Source organism: Xiphophorus couchianus, chromosome 4 (assembly GCF_001444195.1).
Source record: "Xiphophorus couchianus chromosome 4, X_couchianus-1.0, whole genome shotgun sequence".
In the NCBI taxonomy this organism is placed as follows: Eukaryota; Metazoa; Chordata; class Actinopteri; order Cyprinodontiformes; family Poeciliidae; genus Xiphophorus; species Xiphophorus couchianus.
Window position 1 is genome coordinate 16,825,495 of NC_040231.1, and position 16,686 is coordinate 16,842,180.

The following is a 16,686-nucleotide window of genomic DNA, read 5'->3' on the forward strand; positions in this document are numbered from 1 at the left end:
CTTATAAAGAAAACCAAAACATTTAGCGTCTCAAAAACTTGTCTTGAATTTTGGGTTTTCTTCACCTGTAAGCCACAATCATTAATACTGCAAAAGAAAGAAAAAGAAATGAAGCTTGAAATATTTTACTTTATGTAATGAATCTCTCACTTCCTGAACTTACTGTGAAGAAATATTGCACTTTCACACAATATAAAATTTTTTGAGCTGCACTTTTATGACTCAAAATAAGACAGGAAAATACAGCAATTATTTCCTCTGCTGATCAAACTAAAATGTTTTTCTTTTACACGAGTTAAAAAAAAGTAAAGCCTCCAGTAATATTGTAACGTTGTATGCCTTTAATTTAGATTTTTTTTTTCTGAGTTGTCTTTCACTTCTGTGCAGAACTTCACATAGGGTCAGTGACGTCCATGCAGAGTCTTGTAACCAAACAGAAGCGGTTTGGAGGTTTTGGCCAGTTGAAACATTTTAAACTCTGGATCACACGAGAAAAAAGGACTGTAGAAAATTAGGAAAAACTTGCATCTTGAACACCTGTTTGTTATGCGGGTCGGATATTTGCCTTGATCTCACATATCAAGGCAAATATGCGAGATCCTTTTCACATTACTGGTCCTTTTATCTACAAAAGTGACTATTTTGTTCATTAAAATAGTGTTTTCACTGGTGAGCAGCTAAAAAATTGCTTCCTCCACCCACGCACACTTTCAATATGACAAATTGGGCTTCCTTGGCGAAAAGCTAAATGAAGCATTAAATACGAGTGTAATGGTTTAGAAACTATACTATCTAAAATAATAAATCAGAACACATTTTTTAATTTTTTTTCCCAATTCAGATTAACTGATAATTTGTTCATTATGTAATGTAACAACTCGATGACCTACTGATGTGATACTGAGTATGAGTGACTGCCTAAAGAGCAACAGAAGGTAAACACTTGCTTTATATTAAACTTGATGTTTATTTCCACATTCTTTACCAGGTTTCGTTATGGTCTGTACATCTTTTGAGTCAGTAACAGAGGACGGTGTCCCTGAAGGGCCATCCAGTCAGAATACATTGATATGACAACCAGGCATGTTGTTGCAGTTTAGCTCATTCATTTGGCCTTTTTCAGAGATACAGATTTTGTAAACATGGACATTGAGAGAAAAATCCTGATAGCATTAATATCAAAAGGCCAACATTTTAAACTTTAAAAAAATTTTTTTACTGTTTAAAAAAAATAAATAAATAAAAAGCAGGCATAAACTAACAGAACACAGGCTCATACTGAACAACTCTAGTACTAGTGCAGTTTCAGGGACATGCAGTGTTAACCTAAACCAAAGTGAGCGAACTGCTCCAAAGGACAAAGTGACACCCCAGAGTCCGCAGTCGTCCTGCTGCTGGTTCACAGCAGACTGACGGCGTCACCTCTGAAAATACCCAGTATTCATAGGCTGAGACAAAACCTGAAGCCTTCGCTTTCAGCAGAGAACGTCACTACGGGATGGCAGTGAGATCTTGTTGCTTTAATGTGCTGAACTTTGAAAAATAAAACCGATGTAACATATTCTCCCCCAAACGTGATGCGATCGGTTTATGAATTAATCTTGAGGTTCTGGGCTCTGGGCCCTCTCACTGAGTCGAACTGCCTGAGAAAGCAGAGCTTCTGATTCTGAATTTCGATGAAACATTTTGAAGTTGCGTTCTGCATAGTTTCTTTGAGAAGTGAAATCGTTTTCCTTCACAAACAATAAATCTGTTGCATAGAAGTTTGATGCACGCCTAGGAAAGCCAAAAGTCCCGACCCAGATCCGCGTCTCATGCTTTCTTTAGGCAGGACGGCGCTCTTCTAGGAGTGACTCAAACAGAAACACTACTTGGAGAGACTGAAACTGCTTGTTTGACGATGAAAAGTTTTGCATCTAGAGAAATCAAGAGGAGTGGAAGTAACAGTACAGCTGTAAACAACGCGGGGATGATGCAAACTTGGCCTCTAACGTAAATATGAAAGAGATTATACCAGCAAAATACGGCAAACACTTTTACAAGAAAACAAAAGTATCATGTTGCATAAATATGTGCTGGAATGAGGATCAGTAATATAAAAACACATCCTGGAAATAAACAAGCCTCAGTGCTAACAAAGGGGTGGACTGCATCATGCAGGTATATCTCAATAAGGTAGATTGTTATTGAGCAATTCATTTATGTCAGGAATTTAAGAATGAGTTATATCAAGCATTTAGTTTAATTAATTTGGATAACTAAGACACAAACGATTAAGTAGCCAATAACTGTATTCTAGCACAATAATGGAAAATTGAGTGGAAGGAAAAAATGTGGGGGAAAAAAAGCAGTAATTATAGCCACAACCTTGAGAGGATTTAGAAATACTTTTAAAAGTTTGAGGGAGATAATGGATTGTCAGCAGTTCTAGTGCCACCTCACCGAAAACTTGAAATATATCACTCTGTTATGAATCCAACTCTTGAATTAGATAATTGAAATAAATTAATATTCAAACGACATCCTATTTTTTTTATTTAGATATACCTGTAAATGATTCTCACCTCTTAACATGACTTTTTTTTTTTCTCCAGACGTGTGGATGTAAAAAAAAAATATATAAAAATTTAAGTGGTAATAACATAAGATACTGCAGACTCACGGAGAATGTGAATGCTACAGGAATTGCACAAAGCAGGTTAAAATGAAGCATGACTTTCTATACAACACTAACATGTTTACCAATTAGCATAAAACACAAATGCTTCTTCGTAGACAGAATTCAAGTAATGCGACAAAATCAGAGGTCAACAGGTAACATGTTGGGTTTTCTTTTTCCATGTAATGAGACCAAAATATATAAGAGGTAAATAATGTAGTGTACAGTACAATAACAGCAGCAGAGACTGAGTTTTTAAAAAACAATAAATTATACACAGTGTTTATAAAAAATAAAAAATAAAAAAAAAAAGACGACATGAATGAAGATAATTACGACAGGAATGCTTTTCAACACGGGGCACGCTCAATAGGGACAATCATTCACAAGTGAATGCATGTGTCCTATTAAAGTGCCATAGAGAGGAATATCAAAACTTAAAAGTGTGGGGAAACGACCTGCGTCTTCTGTAGTATTGTATAGTGTGTGTGTAGCTTTGGAAGCTTGGAGCTGGTAAGCCACAGGACAGAGAGCGACCGTCCACGGCGCCGGATGAGGTAGTAGTTTGGACATGAATGTTCCACGGTAGCAGCTAGGAAACAGAGAGAGGCGCAGCTACCGGAGTCTGAGTTACTGGGCTGGGAGGACCAGGGAGAGAGGGTCTGCAGCGACAGGGTCCACGCTCCCCTCACTGAGGATCCATGTGCAAATGATTTGTTTTGTTTTGTTTTGTTTGTCAGTTGAAGCAAGAATAACTGCTCCCACCAGAATGTACTATTACCTCTGAGAGTCCACTGAAACACGGATAAATCTCTTTACAGCATGCTCTTAGAATAAGAAACATTCTCAACCCTGTTTCCAAGGTTTAATAGACTGTAATAAATTAGAAATCGAAGAAGTTTGCATGAATACAAAGGAATAGTATAGCAAGAGTAGGACAGGAATGGTTCGCTGTGGTAATGGGAACCTGACGGCTGGGGGGAGTTTTTATAGGATCCCCAGGGATCATGGCAGCTTCATGAAGAGACCATTATCTATGGAAGGAACCGGCATGGGACAGGGGAACTGAAAGAGACTCATGTCCGCTGTGAGAGCGGCCATCGCGGCGGGATCGTGCTCGATCTGTGTCCTGAGGGCGGGGTCAATCTTCTCCAGCCGCCGCTTGATCCGCTTGGCCTCCCTCTCGCGGATCAGCCGGGCCTGCCTCTTCTCCGGAGTCTCGTTGGCCCTCTTTAGCCGCATGGCCTCCCGGTCTCTCTGCAGCCGCCGCGCCCTCTGCTCCTCCGTCTCCTGCATCCTCTGCATGCGCTTGGCCTCGCGGTCTCGCAGCCGCCTCAGCTCCTTCTCCTCGTCCGTCTCGCAGGCGCGCTTGTTCTTCTTCGCGGTGCGTTCGCGCTCCAAACGCTGCAGGCGAGCCTCCAGGGGCTCGTTCTTGCGACGCAGGGCCCACTTCCGCATCGGAGACTGCGCCTCCACCAGCTGCTGGTAGGCCACGCAGCTGTTGCACACCAGCAGGACTCCGGCGGGGTAGACGGGCATCGGGCTCATGATGTCGGGAATGGGAGGAAGGGCTGAGGAGGAGGAGTTGAGGGCGTCAGGGATGGACGCGAGCGACGGACCTTCAGACAGGAGCCCGTCGGGCAGCGAAGGAAAGGCGGGTCCTTGTTCGGACCCCGAGCAAGGTCCACAACCTGGGCTTAACGCGTGGCACGGCCGGGGTCCTTGACACTGGTTTGGGATGTGGCTGGAGGCCTGGCAGGAGCGATGGGCCTGACAGAGGGTGGATGTCGGATCGGGAGCCTGGCAGGGAGGCGGGCCCTGACAGGAACTGGGACTGGGACCCGCTCCGTGGCAGGAGTGCGTGCTGGAGCCCGGGCTGCTCATGGGGCTGCTGGAGAGGGAGTGGGACATGGAGCAGGATTCCCGTCCACCAGTGATGTCAATCCTGCTTGTGTCGAGGACATCTTTTAGCTTTTCCCTGTAATAAGACAGAAGGTTAGCCGAAACAAGGCCTCGACTTTCGATCTCTGAGATGATTCTTCGGGCTACGTTCACACACAGCAAGTCTTGATGACTTCAAGGAATTATTTTGGCTCTTGTGGCCTTTTTTCCACAGTAGCTTGACAGGAAGTTGGATTATGAGAGAGCCATGCCCAATCTACAACTTTTTGCTGAGGTCTGATTTGTTTTGCTTTGTCGTTCATAGCTGACCAGCCTTATCCATGTGCTTTAAACGTTTGTCTTCAACCATTTCTCAAAGGTTTCTTCACTGACTCGCATGTTAAACTACTGCACTGAAACTGTTGATTTAATTTCTACTGCATATTGCTCTGTTTTCATTATGCTTTGTGATATTTTTATGGTAAAACGTCTCTTTAGATTGTAAAGGCTGCAGATCCCTGACATACACAGTTCTTTTTAAGAAGGTAGATTTTCATAATGATTAACAATGAAACTGCAGAGTTACTGCGTTGACATGCTTTATAAATGACAGACTATCTGAAGAGAGTAGAACTGATTTTACAGAAAAGTCTGGTAGTTTTAAATTGCTCATATATTTTGTAACTTTTCTGTGTTGAGTTTTATAATTTATCCCTCCCTCTCTTTCCGCTGTGTCTTCTGACCTTGAAAGAGCTGTTTAAATGGAAAAAAGAAAAAGAAAACGAGCTAATGGCAGTTGCTAAGCAACGTGCAAGTTTATTTCCTATGGATCTGTCATTGCAGGACTAAATGTATTCATCCCTCATGTTATACAGTCTGGTTCATCTCTCACTGGGAAACCACTTCTTTATTTATTCCGATGTGCTCAGCTGGAGACACATCACCTAAACGTCATTCAGCTTTAGGAAACTTTTTGGTCTGCCATGTTTTAGTTCTTCCCCACATCCTTGCCTGGTAAGAATTTGACCATCAATGGGAAGAGTAAAAATGCTGCTTTGGCATACAGCTTATATATGTGTTATTTTCTTAAAAAGTGTGCTATTCTAGTAATAAAATCCCATCGCATTCAACACAACAGACATCAAGTTCCTTGCAAACTTGTGCATAGAAGAGCCGAGCAGCAGCAGCAGATCTGGGGTGAACCTGTTAAAGTTGTTGGTGTCTGTGAAGCGTGCGCCACAGACGGCGCAGTTGGAGAGGCGGTCCTCAGAGTGGATGAGAAGATGCCGTCCAAGCGAGCCAGGAGAACTCAGGGCTCGCCCACACACTGGGCACACGTAGCTCTTGGTGTTGCTCATCATGCTTGTATGCTGGGAAAGATAGCGGAGAAAGATAAACATATAAACTTACCGTGATAAACTGTAAAAGGCAGTTGTTGTTGTTTTTTTTATCTATTATAAATTTAGAAGGAGAAAAGATGGATAGAATGTATCATCGTGATTGGATTAAAGAAAGTCAGTTATGAAAGGAAGTAGTTTTTAAAACCATGTTTAACTCCACACTTAATGTTATAAACCTGTAACAGATTGTTCTGTCATATTTACTTAGAGTGAAAGTGCTAAATCCTTATGAAGATTTCCAGATTTTGTTGACCAGCTGATTCTGAGCAACTGTGATTTAAATTGAGTCTGACATATAAAATCAAGGAAAAGATCATAGATGTTAATCCATTAAATCATGTGTTTTTAACGTTTATCAGATTTTTCTTAATGGAAGAAGTCTGAGTTTTCGTATCATTTTTTCGTGTTTCTCTTGCAAAGCTCCTCGCTGTTTGTATTCATCAAACTTATGTGCATCATTTTCTTCCTGGAGGTTTAATGTTGAAAACTAAATATAAATACCTTTGGAAATTAAAATGAAAGAAGCACATTGAAGTTGCTGCAATTGGTTGACGTGTTTATGCACTGACATGGTAGAAATTAATAGATGTGAACCATTTAATAGTTCTTTCAGCAAGATGGGATTGATGTCTGGCAGAGCCATCTGTGTTTCTGTTATAACAACAACATAAAATATTATTACTATTCAACTACTATGTGTTTACTTTAATGTAGATATAACTGTGCTCACATATAGCAGTATTTTGACATTTGTCACTTCAAATGAAAACTTAATTAGTGTAAGATAAACAACTGTATTACAGGAGAATTGTACTCACCAAAAAAAAAAAAAGCTACAGTTTTAGAATTTGCTCTGCATTTTTCTCAGCATGACATTGACCTGAATTTACTGGATTTATTACCTCTAACAAGCTGTTTTTGTTAAAACAGGCTCTAAAATGTTGGACGGCGCAGCTGCTAATTGACTAGTACGCACTAATTGAGACAAAAAATGCAAGATGCTGCAACAGTTTCCAAAGTCGTCCGTGTTTTTATAGTTGGAAAAAAATGCAGTCCTCACCTGGTAGACATGTGAAATGAGTCTCTCAGGGCTGCTGAAATCCAGCGTGCACAGAGGACAGACAAAGTTGTTGCCGTGGTCAGCCCCCTCGTCACTCTCCTGAGGAAAATAAAAGCACATTTTTAGAGTAGATTTATTCACGCGTATGGTGTGGGTGGGCAGTAAAAGTAAATCCACATTAAAAAACCGTATGTGCTTCGGGTGTGCAATGAAGCTCACCCTTTAGTGATTTAAGTGAAGGCATTGTTTGTATCAAGCTTAACGTCAGCCTGCGTGGAAGCTATTTCTAACTGTAAGTGTAGGATGATGTGTTGAGTGTGTGACTGTGCAAAAGTCAGTGAGTCATTATTGGTCACATGACGCTGTCACAGATGTTACTCATGCACAAGTTGAAATGTAGAGCACTTGGAAACAGAAGGTACCGCCACAAAACATATTGGTAGATAGCAGAGCTTTCACACCTAGAACTGCTCAAAGACTTAAAAAAAGAAAATGTCTGCCAACAAATTAGCTCATTTGATCCATGTAATTCTGATGCATTTTACAGGCATGTAGTGACATTTTATAGCAGAATCAAGTAATTACACTACCTTCATTTAAAAATATGAGATTAAAATTCAGCTAATACTTTGTGTAAGAAAACCACAACAAAGTGTAAGGTGTTGGGTCTCCACTTGTTCAACAAACATTCGTTCTGAAAGCACACACTGCCTGGTGATTGATCATCTGTAGGGTCTAAGAGTGAGCTTTTTACAAACAATTGCACAATGGGAAATAAAGAATGAACATATGGAAAAGCGCCTCATGTCCACAGTTAAGTACAGTGGAGGATCTGTAATGCTGTGGGTTTGTTTCCTGTCCAGAAGCCGTGGAAATCATTTTAGAGTGCATTTAAATCAAAATCCAGTGGGCTCTTTCATAAAGATAGTGATCCAACATCTACAGCCTAATTAACACAGAAATAGGTTATCAAATACAAATTTAACCTTCTTCCGTAACCTTCTGACCTCTACACCCGAATCCAAGAGTTGTGCAACGCATGTAATGATATGTTACTTGATGTTTTGCTGGCTAATTCATTCCTGGAGTCATGAGTTCATTAGAAGAGAAACTGATAGAAGATGCAGGACTTTGGATAACCAAGAAGACAGATTCCTATTTGCAGATTGTGCAAACAGTTGAAGATCCAACTGTCTGTAGGTTTTTTTTTAAATCACGTGAGTTTATGTTATAGGAGTAAAGAAAAAGGATTCAATCAAAGAGCTTTCATGAATCTTTTCTAGTGTGCAAATACATCTGTTCATATCTGTATATATTTATAAAAAAAACTCTTGTCAAGTGCATATAATAATACATAAAAGAAAAGCTTCACCTGTCAGGTTTAAGACTTTCACAGATTCTTAAACTACATCGTGTGGCTTCAAACCAAATAGCTCAAAATGAAGGTGGTGTTGTAGACGGAGATGCTGGGCAGATTTCATCATTCTCTGAGCTCTGTGAGGTTTGGTTTGAAAGCTCCCCCCGCCCTCTGACATGTGGCAAAACCCAAAATGAGGAATAATCTGTAACAAAACGGTCACAACAAAAGAGGCCAGCTAACATGCAGCCGACTCACCACTTTGACACCCGCCCCTTGAAGGCGGCACTGCGCTCGGTTGGCAGTCATGTGGTCGTCAGCAGACGCGTTGGAGGACGAGTCTTCGCCGTGGTTGTCGGGGTCGCTATCGCTGTCTTCTATGGAGGCAAACACAGCCCTATCAATACAGACAGACAACAGAGCACAGAGCAGGGCTTATTCTCACTCACACCCCTCAGTCCGAGGACGTTCCCACAGAGTCCGCCTGGCCCCTCCGGCCCGTACCTGTGAGGCTATCCTGTCCTTGGACTTCTTGCGAGTTGTTGTTGCAGTATTCGCCATCCTCGGTGAATTCATCCCTGCCGTCCATGTTAATGGTGTGCTGGAGTCCAGATAAGCCCAAAGTGTGGAATGGCCCTGGGAAATTAGAACAGCAGAAATTTGGTGAGGCCCAAGTATGCAAATTGTGATGCTCAGATTTTCTAGTAACTATTCTCTTGTAGATTTCTGCTATTTCAGACATGATGAAAGCTGAACTTAAATGAAAAGCTATCAGCGATCTCAATCGTTCTCTTTATTGTGCAGGTGAGACCAAGACATGCAGCAGAAAACAGACACCATTTTCTAATTTGCAGGTTTAAATTTGTATTGCTTAAATTTTTAAACAAAGTCTCTCGATCACAGTTCAGTATTTTGAAGGTAATTTTTAGTGAGCTCACCAAAAACCATACAATCAGAGACCAGGTGTATGTACACACTGACGTCACTGCAATGATTATAATGACATATCCTCCACAGACTTTTACAACCAAAACAACTCATAAAACCCACATTTATAGAGCTTCTATCAGTAGACAGTAAAAGCCTGTTTTCTATCTTCAAACTGTTGGAAACAGGAGTATTTTGCTTTTCCAAAACACAAAAAAGCAACCCACACAATAAAGAATGAACCTTTACCATAAAATATATGGGCTCCTAAGCATACCTAGGATTATAATGCTGTCTTTGAGTTATTGTTACAAGATGAAAACCTACGAATGAACTTGTGCATGGAGAATTTTAAAATTAAAACAAGAGAGTTAAATGGTTACTAATCATTAAAAGCCTCGTTGAGGTTCTAGGCTCAACGCAGATTTTTTAAATGCTATCTGTCCTCATGAAGGATATCCTATTAAGCTAGATAAGAATATAAACAATCTATGCAGAGACAGAGATGATAAGCAAAACTTTCACCTAATTTAGTAAAATGTTTCAGAATAACATAATTTGTGTTTAAAAGTTTGGCTTCAGAACATTTCCCTATTGGAGTAAGTAACAACTATTTCTATCTAACAAAAGGTTGACTTTAATAAAACATTACACAGCAATAAAAAAAAGATGTTAAACTCTTTTTTAATTGATTCAAGATGTAGAGAAATTTCTTATTAGTTTAAAAGTATAAACACTACATAAAGTCGGCGAGGTGAGGCCACTCATATTTATGCATCAACGTTAAGTTCATTAACATCCCAACCCCCACTGTTCTTACACACCAATGCATACTGGCTGCTCATACAGCAATGCTGCAGTCCCTCAGGAGCAGCAGCCTCTCTTCCTGCTTTCTGCCGAGCTACAAACTGTGTTTCTCCACGTCTCTCTCCACACCACCCACACGCCGAACAGCCTGGCTCGCCCTCTGTCTTCCCTGCTTAAATGTAGCGAGTACTTCCATATCCATACCATCGCCTCCGAGGGGGGGTGGAAGCAGCTCTGCAATGGCAGCCCATATGTCTCTGCTCTGTGGATGTACTTTTAGTTGCGAGGTTTGGTAAAACTCCTCCACTTTTTCTATTTTTACACTTGACCCCGCAAAAGCTGAATTTGACTCCGAGCTTTTGCCTCATTAGAGGTGTTGGCGAGAGTTCCTCCTGTACTCTGAAATAAGACGGGATTTTACTTTGGAGTGCAGTAACTTGGGTCAGAGATGGGAGAGATAGGCTCTGACTTTGGCTACCTGACACTGACAGTACCACGCCCCTCATCACAGTCCGTTACCAGCACTTTCCCTCTCAGTCTGTCCAAACGTGAAGCTGAATCTTCAGGTTATTTTTCTATCGTCTGGCTTCTTTTACTTGGCGTGCGGATGCAGTTTGGGCCTGAGCTTTCATTAGGAGTGGCACAGTGGGTCCGGGTATTGAACTACTACAGCGAGCTGGCTTCTCGGCACATGGCCATTGATTGATGTGTGAGAAATACCCATCCCCCCTTCCACCCCATTGCCAGAGCTCTGTCTGTACATCTGTCTCTCCTTGCTCCCTCCCTCCCCCAGTCTCTGTGCCACTGTGATGTTATCTCCGAGTCTGTGTGTCTGTAGGCAGGAGGTGACGCAGTGTCTGACTGAATCCAGACAAAGAGGCAAACTCATCAGTCAACAGACACACAGAAGAGAGAGAGAAAGGGGAGTGGGTGGTGGCGGCGGCAGTGGTGGGGGGTCAGGGTGGTGGAGGGCTAGCGTGCTAAACAAAACAGACAAAAGACAGAATGCCAAAACTCTACTCAAACACCAAGCAATGGGGGTCTTTTTGTTTTTTTATTCAAAAGCCCCTCCTTCAGCTTTCCAGCCGCCGTCCCCTCGAAAACCCACACATGAAGTCACACAAGCCAATGTCTGAATGTGCAGGAAGTGCTGGGGCCCTGTCTTCCATCCACACACAGACAGGAGGGGAACAAGGATGCTGGGCCAGACATCTGATCAGTTCTCATCTGCTGACCCAATATCACACAAAAGATGAAGTGATAAAACCCTTCTAACGAAGAGGACCACTGTCTGGCTACTTAGGCGCCTGAAGTTAAGGTGAAATGTCGCTCATTAACATAAGAAAAACCAAGCATATACAAAGAATTAAGTATTAATAATTAAAGGTTAAAGATTGCATTCCCATACAGACTGCAGAAGTTTTTTTTGCACCTATTGGAGGGAAGTTTTCTTGTTTGTATTCAGCATTTGTTTTCTTGCACAAAATTTTACATTTTACTACATTGTGGTTGCATATTTCAGGATTTTACAACCTGTCACTTTGTATTTTCACCTTATTGTTGTTTCTAATGTTTTTATCCATGACTACTCTACTGTTTCTACACTGAAATGTTCCTACTAAAAAGTGGTAATATAAGGCTAATCTTATCTAGTGAAAAACAAGTTCAAATACTTCACAGAACTTTAGAATATTAAAAAAATGATCAGAGTTGAAACAGTGCATCATGTTAAGCATTAAACAACAACAATATCTTCATATTTAACAGTAGAACAAACTAAAAGACTTAATTCAGTTAATTTCACTGCAGTTTTTCTGGAATGTAATGTTCATCAAGACATTTGCATGCAACATACTCTTAAATCATACCGTGGAACTCCCTTTGTGTGTGTGGGCAAGCATATACATAAAAATGTGTGTGTGTGTGTGTGTGTGTGTGTCTGGCTGCCTGTCTCCTTGCTGTCTAGTCTGTCAGTCAGTCTGACTGCGTTAACCTCTCAGCTCTGGGCAGCTCTCTGCAGGCCATTTAGACTTCACAGGAAAAGACAGGTGAAGCAGCCAAACCACAGGAGGGCTGAAGTACAAAACTCACCGCATCTGACGTCTGTCGATGACAATGGAGATTGTAGTTAAATGTATTCAAACAGAACATAGAAAGTTCCCTCTTCAACGTCAACTTGTTTTTGGTCATCCTTTTCGGTTTCTAGCTCTGATTTTGGTGTTCAGTAACAATATATGGACTATTGAGCTTTTCAGGGATTACTTTAGGTGCAAAAGTAAGATGCATTTCTACAGTTTAACCAAACTATATTTAGAAAGGTGAGCTGCGCAGGTCCTGACTTCAGTAGATTACACAGGGCAATCTTCTTCTTTGGTGGGAGCAACTTCTTTAAGATATCTGCAGACAGACCAACCAGGAGATCCTGGCTGGAGGACAGAAGTAATGGATATACAAGGACATCAACTGGATGTCAACACAAACCAACTTCCACCAATTATTGATAGCTTACTCATTAATTGACATTTTCTTTTTAAAAATCCATTACCACGCTTTAAAGTTTAAAACAGACCCAAAAGCTACTCCAAGTCATATTTCTGTACAGACTGTAGCTTCTGTCTAATTTTTACTCCTAAATTAAAAAGGGAAAATATAAAGATTATTATTTATGTGGAACAGATTAGTAAAAACACTGCTACAAAGTTTCACGATGGATATTTTGACAAACATAAGTACTCTTGACTCTCTTCTCTTAAATATCACAAAATCACCAGCAATCTTCCCAAGATTTAAGATCTTGATCAGCAGGATTTTTATTAGGTGTGGACGTCCCTACAAGAGGTTGAATATATTACTGGCAAGCAGTTATGATGCATGTTCCTGAAATCTTATAGCCTATAAAATATTGCACTGAAGCAGTCGTTTGAAATTGCTATATTGACACAAACACTGCGATGAGGACTGTGATTGTATATATCATGGCAGCTTCAGCATCTAACAGAGATTGTTTGCAAAGAGAGTGACATTTTGTAGAAATGTAATAAGCACAAACAGCTGAGGCTTTGCTTGGCATGCTGTGTGATTTGTGTTGCTTTCCAGTAATTTTATATTAATGTGAATGGTTTAGATGAAAACAAAAACTGCATACACACTGGCAGGGTAAAAGCTCAAACAGCGGTTCCATATATTCGCATTTTACTAATGCATCGGCTTTTAAAAGCAGTGCTTCTGTCAAAGTATAAAACAATCCTGCTACACTAACAAAATAATAATAAAAAAAATAACTGAAGGGGAAGCCACCTGTGGGAAAGCTTGCTGAAGTTTCCTGTATATTATGGCTCTGATTCCTCCTAGGTATTAAACTCAGCAGTTATTTCCTTATGACTAACAAAAACAGTTGCACATGTTAGACATGGAAAAGAAATGAAATAGTTTTGGTTACCTGGTGTGTTTTTAATCAATAAACAGAAATAATGATAAAAATGATGAGAAGAGATCTGAGGATATCAAAGTGTAATTACTATCATTCCTTATGTACGTATGTGCATTTAAGTTATGCTACTCAGAAAGAAAACATATCATACTTTAATCGAGGAACTGAAATACTTTCCACGTATGTTTTTGCATATTACGCATTTAATTTTGACTATTGAGTTTTCAAGTTCAATTTGGCACATTAGATTCCATATATGACATTAGTCTTGATAATGTTGTCTTTAGAACATTGCGAAGTAAAGTAGAGTAGAAAGTACATCCAATAATTAGGATGCCAACACAAACATTTATGAGCTGTGCCATATTTAAATGCAAGCAAACTGTAAAAAGACTTTTTTTAATGAACTGACTGCGATCATACAGTATAAACAAAGGCAAGTGAAACACTTCACGCAAGAATTATAGTTTTGTCAGAGAGGATCAGACTATGTGAAAAAGAAACTCTTAACACAGTAAAATGTAAAACCTGCGATACCTACAGTCAACTTTGAAGGGGTTGGTTTGTTTTCGTCTGGACATAGTATCACCCTCTCGACGGAGGGGGGTTAAAGGTCTAAAGGTTCCCCCTGCAGTCCAGGTGAAGTCCGAACCGAGCCGATGGACCCAATTACCGGACAAACTCTCTCCAAATCATCCGCTCCATCGGAAGAAACGTAAGCGCTACCGGAGGTGGAAACAAGGAGAAATCCAATTGTGTGTCACATTCTTCCGGATTTAGTTTGAAAAATGTCCCCTTCCAGGCGCTGAGAGGGGTTTAAAATGATGTCCAAGCCCGACGACAGACGGACAGACGGACGGCGAGCCGAGCCGACCCGAGCCACTCCGACCCAGAGCCGCTGGGAGCTCGCAGGAGCGAAGCGCGAGCTCAGCTGATCCCGTATGTAAAATATCTGAAAGCGCGCCGAACTGCATCATGGGACGTGTAGTCAGGACGGGCAAAGCGCGTTAAAACTGAGGATATGATTACGTATAAGACAGGAAGACAAACGGAGGTGTAGAGAAACATTAAGGCAATATTTTCAAACCCTTTTCAAATTACTCATATTAAATATTCAACATAAAAAAACAACCCTATATTGTTTTCGTGACTTTTTATTTTTGCGTTTTTATGATGCAAAGCACTTTGAACTGCCTCGTTGCTGAAATGTGATATACAAGTATTGACTGAATTACTGTAGACAGTAAATTACAAATAAAATCAATATTATGTAGTTATACAAGCATTATTATCCACATTGCACTTATTGATTCCAATAAATATTATTGTTTTCTTTAAATACAATTTTTAAAATTGTCAAGATGTAATGATGGCATAATTTTCTTGAATCATGTTTAATAAGTAAACATGACCAAAGATGACATTGTCACTTGTTGACGAAATAACACACGGACAGTAACACTAGGCAGACATCAGATGCATTCTGTCAAAGACTTGAATAACTAAAAATAAATAACTAATTCAATAACTAACATTTGAATAAGATAACATATTTTCTGTGCTATAAAATAAATAAAAATGTTATAATTTCCCAATCTTAATACATAAATTAATTTATAATTCAACTTATAAGTTAAGGAGGTCATTTGATATGCAGAAAACATGTTAGCGCTCCCTAGAGGGCAAAATATGCAATTTACACAGCGAATCATTTCATATCTTGCAATCAAAAACTGTTTACATCGACTCTTTTTACAATGCAGCTTCTTTTTATTCTCTTTAATTTTTTTAACCATTACTAGTATTTTTCAGCATTAATTTCACCTTCATTTAAACCCCATCATCTTAATGGATTATTTGTAAACACTCAGAGAGACTGGCCCCCCTAACTAATGCCTGACTCCATTCGCATTATAAACCACCAGAAAGGTTGTGAGTCAACAATTATATTGTTATAGTAATAAGTGGTTATTACTATGGTTCCAAAACATTTCAAATGTAAGTTTTGGTCTTACAGAGCAAAGTTTTCTGGATTTCTTAGAGGGAGAGCTTTTAGGTTGGCATGTTAAACGCTGAAAATGTGTCCTGTAAATGTGGACACGTGAAAACTCAAATGCAAAACCTTAATTGATCATCCATTAATTGAAGAACTGACTGTTTTAAATAAAGAACGACCGTCATTTGCAAAAGGGTACTAAGATTTCACAAAAAAAGAGCTTGCAACATTATTCTGTTTAAAAACACTGATTGTATCTTTACATCTGATCTGCAATTGTTAAAATACGGAATAAACGTTCACAGTCCATAAAGCAAGAAGGACGATTTCCTGGATAGCTCAGTAACAACACTGGGTGGTGCTACATACCAATGTCATAGCAGCGCATGTAGTCGTCATCACTGAATGCCACGAGTAAACTGACCGCAGCACGACACTGACACGGTTAAAAATGTGCTCATCCGCAAGGTTAGGCGAAAATATGCCATCTCAACAAAATAAGCTCACCACACCGTGAAATGCGTGAATTTCCTTACAAGCAATAGCTGAAACGTCTCCACTCATAGTTTATAGTGACGTCAATTCCAAACCAAAAGCAGATCGACGACAGCTAGCTGGCTAACAAGCCGAATGTTAGCCCTTTATATCAATGCAACAACGATGGAACCTGTCAAGCTCACAGAGCACAAAGTAAATAAGAAAAATATTCTGGGATTAAGAACCCAGACGCATTTATCATGGCAATAAATAAAAAAAAAAACGGAACTATTACCCATGGCGTCCAGTGAACACTGGCATATCAGGTGAGAGTCTCGCTCAGAGGCAGATTGTGATGGGCTCCTCTGGTCCAAGCTAACGTTACTGTAGGCTTTAGCTTGGGACGAGCGTTCAATGTGGCAAGCCGTTATAGCACTTAAAATAGAATAGTAAATGTCTTTATTTACTTACATTTTTTTTAAAAAAAGCTTAAAAATATAAGCATCTATCTATCTATCTATCTATCTATCTATCTATCTATCTATCTATCTATCTATCTATCTATCTATCTATCATTAATAATTTCTGATTTTTGAGTCAAATTTTGACTGTATTAAGGTTTTCCCAGATGTTCCTGGTGTTATTTTAGATTAAAAACAGTTATTTAATATCTCAAATTTATAGCAATCATC

General features: G+C 39.9%; 1 protein-coding gene across 4 annotated transcripts; it reads right to left on the minus strand.

The window, feature by feature from the left end:
- Window positions 1–947: 947 nt before the first annotated feature.
- Window positions 948–16,391, minus strand: znf821 (zinc finger protein 821). 4 transcript variants are annotated; one of them, XM_028015371.1, is made up of 6 exons: window positions 16,290–16,391; window positions 8,862–8,993; window positions 8,616–8,734; window positions 7,001–7,099; window positions 5,744–5,910; window positions 948–4,637 (listed from the first exon to the last, which is right to left on the minus strand). In XM_028015371.1, the coding sequence occupies exons 1-6, from the start codon at window positions 16,291–16,293 to the stop codon at window positions 3,665–3,667; spliced, it is 1,494 nt and encodes a 497-aa protein (XP_027871172.1). In that variant the 5' UTR covers window positions 16,294–16,391; the 3' UTR covers window positions 948–3,664. The 4 variants fall into 4 exon arrangements, with proteins under 4 accessions (XP_027871172.1, XP_027871171.1, XP_027871169.1 ...); XM_028015370.1 differs by lacking the exon at window positions 16,290–16,391 and adding an exon at window positions 14,063–16,272 and having other exon boundaries at window positions 8,616–8,731; XM_028015368.1 differs by lacking the exon at window positions 16,290–16,391 and adding an exon at window positions 14,063–16,271.
- Between the last annotated feature and the right edge of the window lie 295 nt (window positions 16,392–16,686).

Excerpts from the sequence above, each read along its gene's own strand:
- znf821 (XM_028015368.1), bottom strand. The coding sequence starts at position 14,102 with ATGTCCAGACGAAAACAAACCAACCCCTTCAAAGTTGACT. Across the intron at positions 8,735-8,861 it reads AGGACAGGATAGCCTCACAG|AAGACAGCGATAGCGACCCC; the intron begins GTACGGGCCGGA and ends TTGCCTCCATAG. Across the intron at positions 5,911-7,000 it reads TCATTTCACATGTCTACCAG|CATACAAGCATGATGAGCAA; the intron begins GTGAGGACTGCA and ends TATCTTTCCCAG.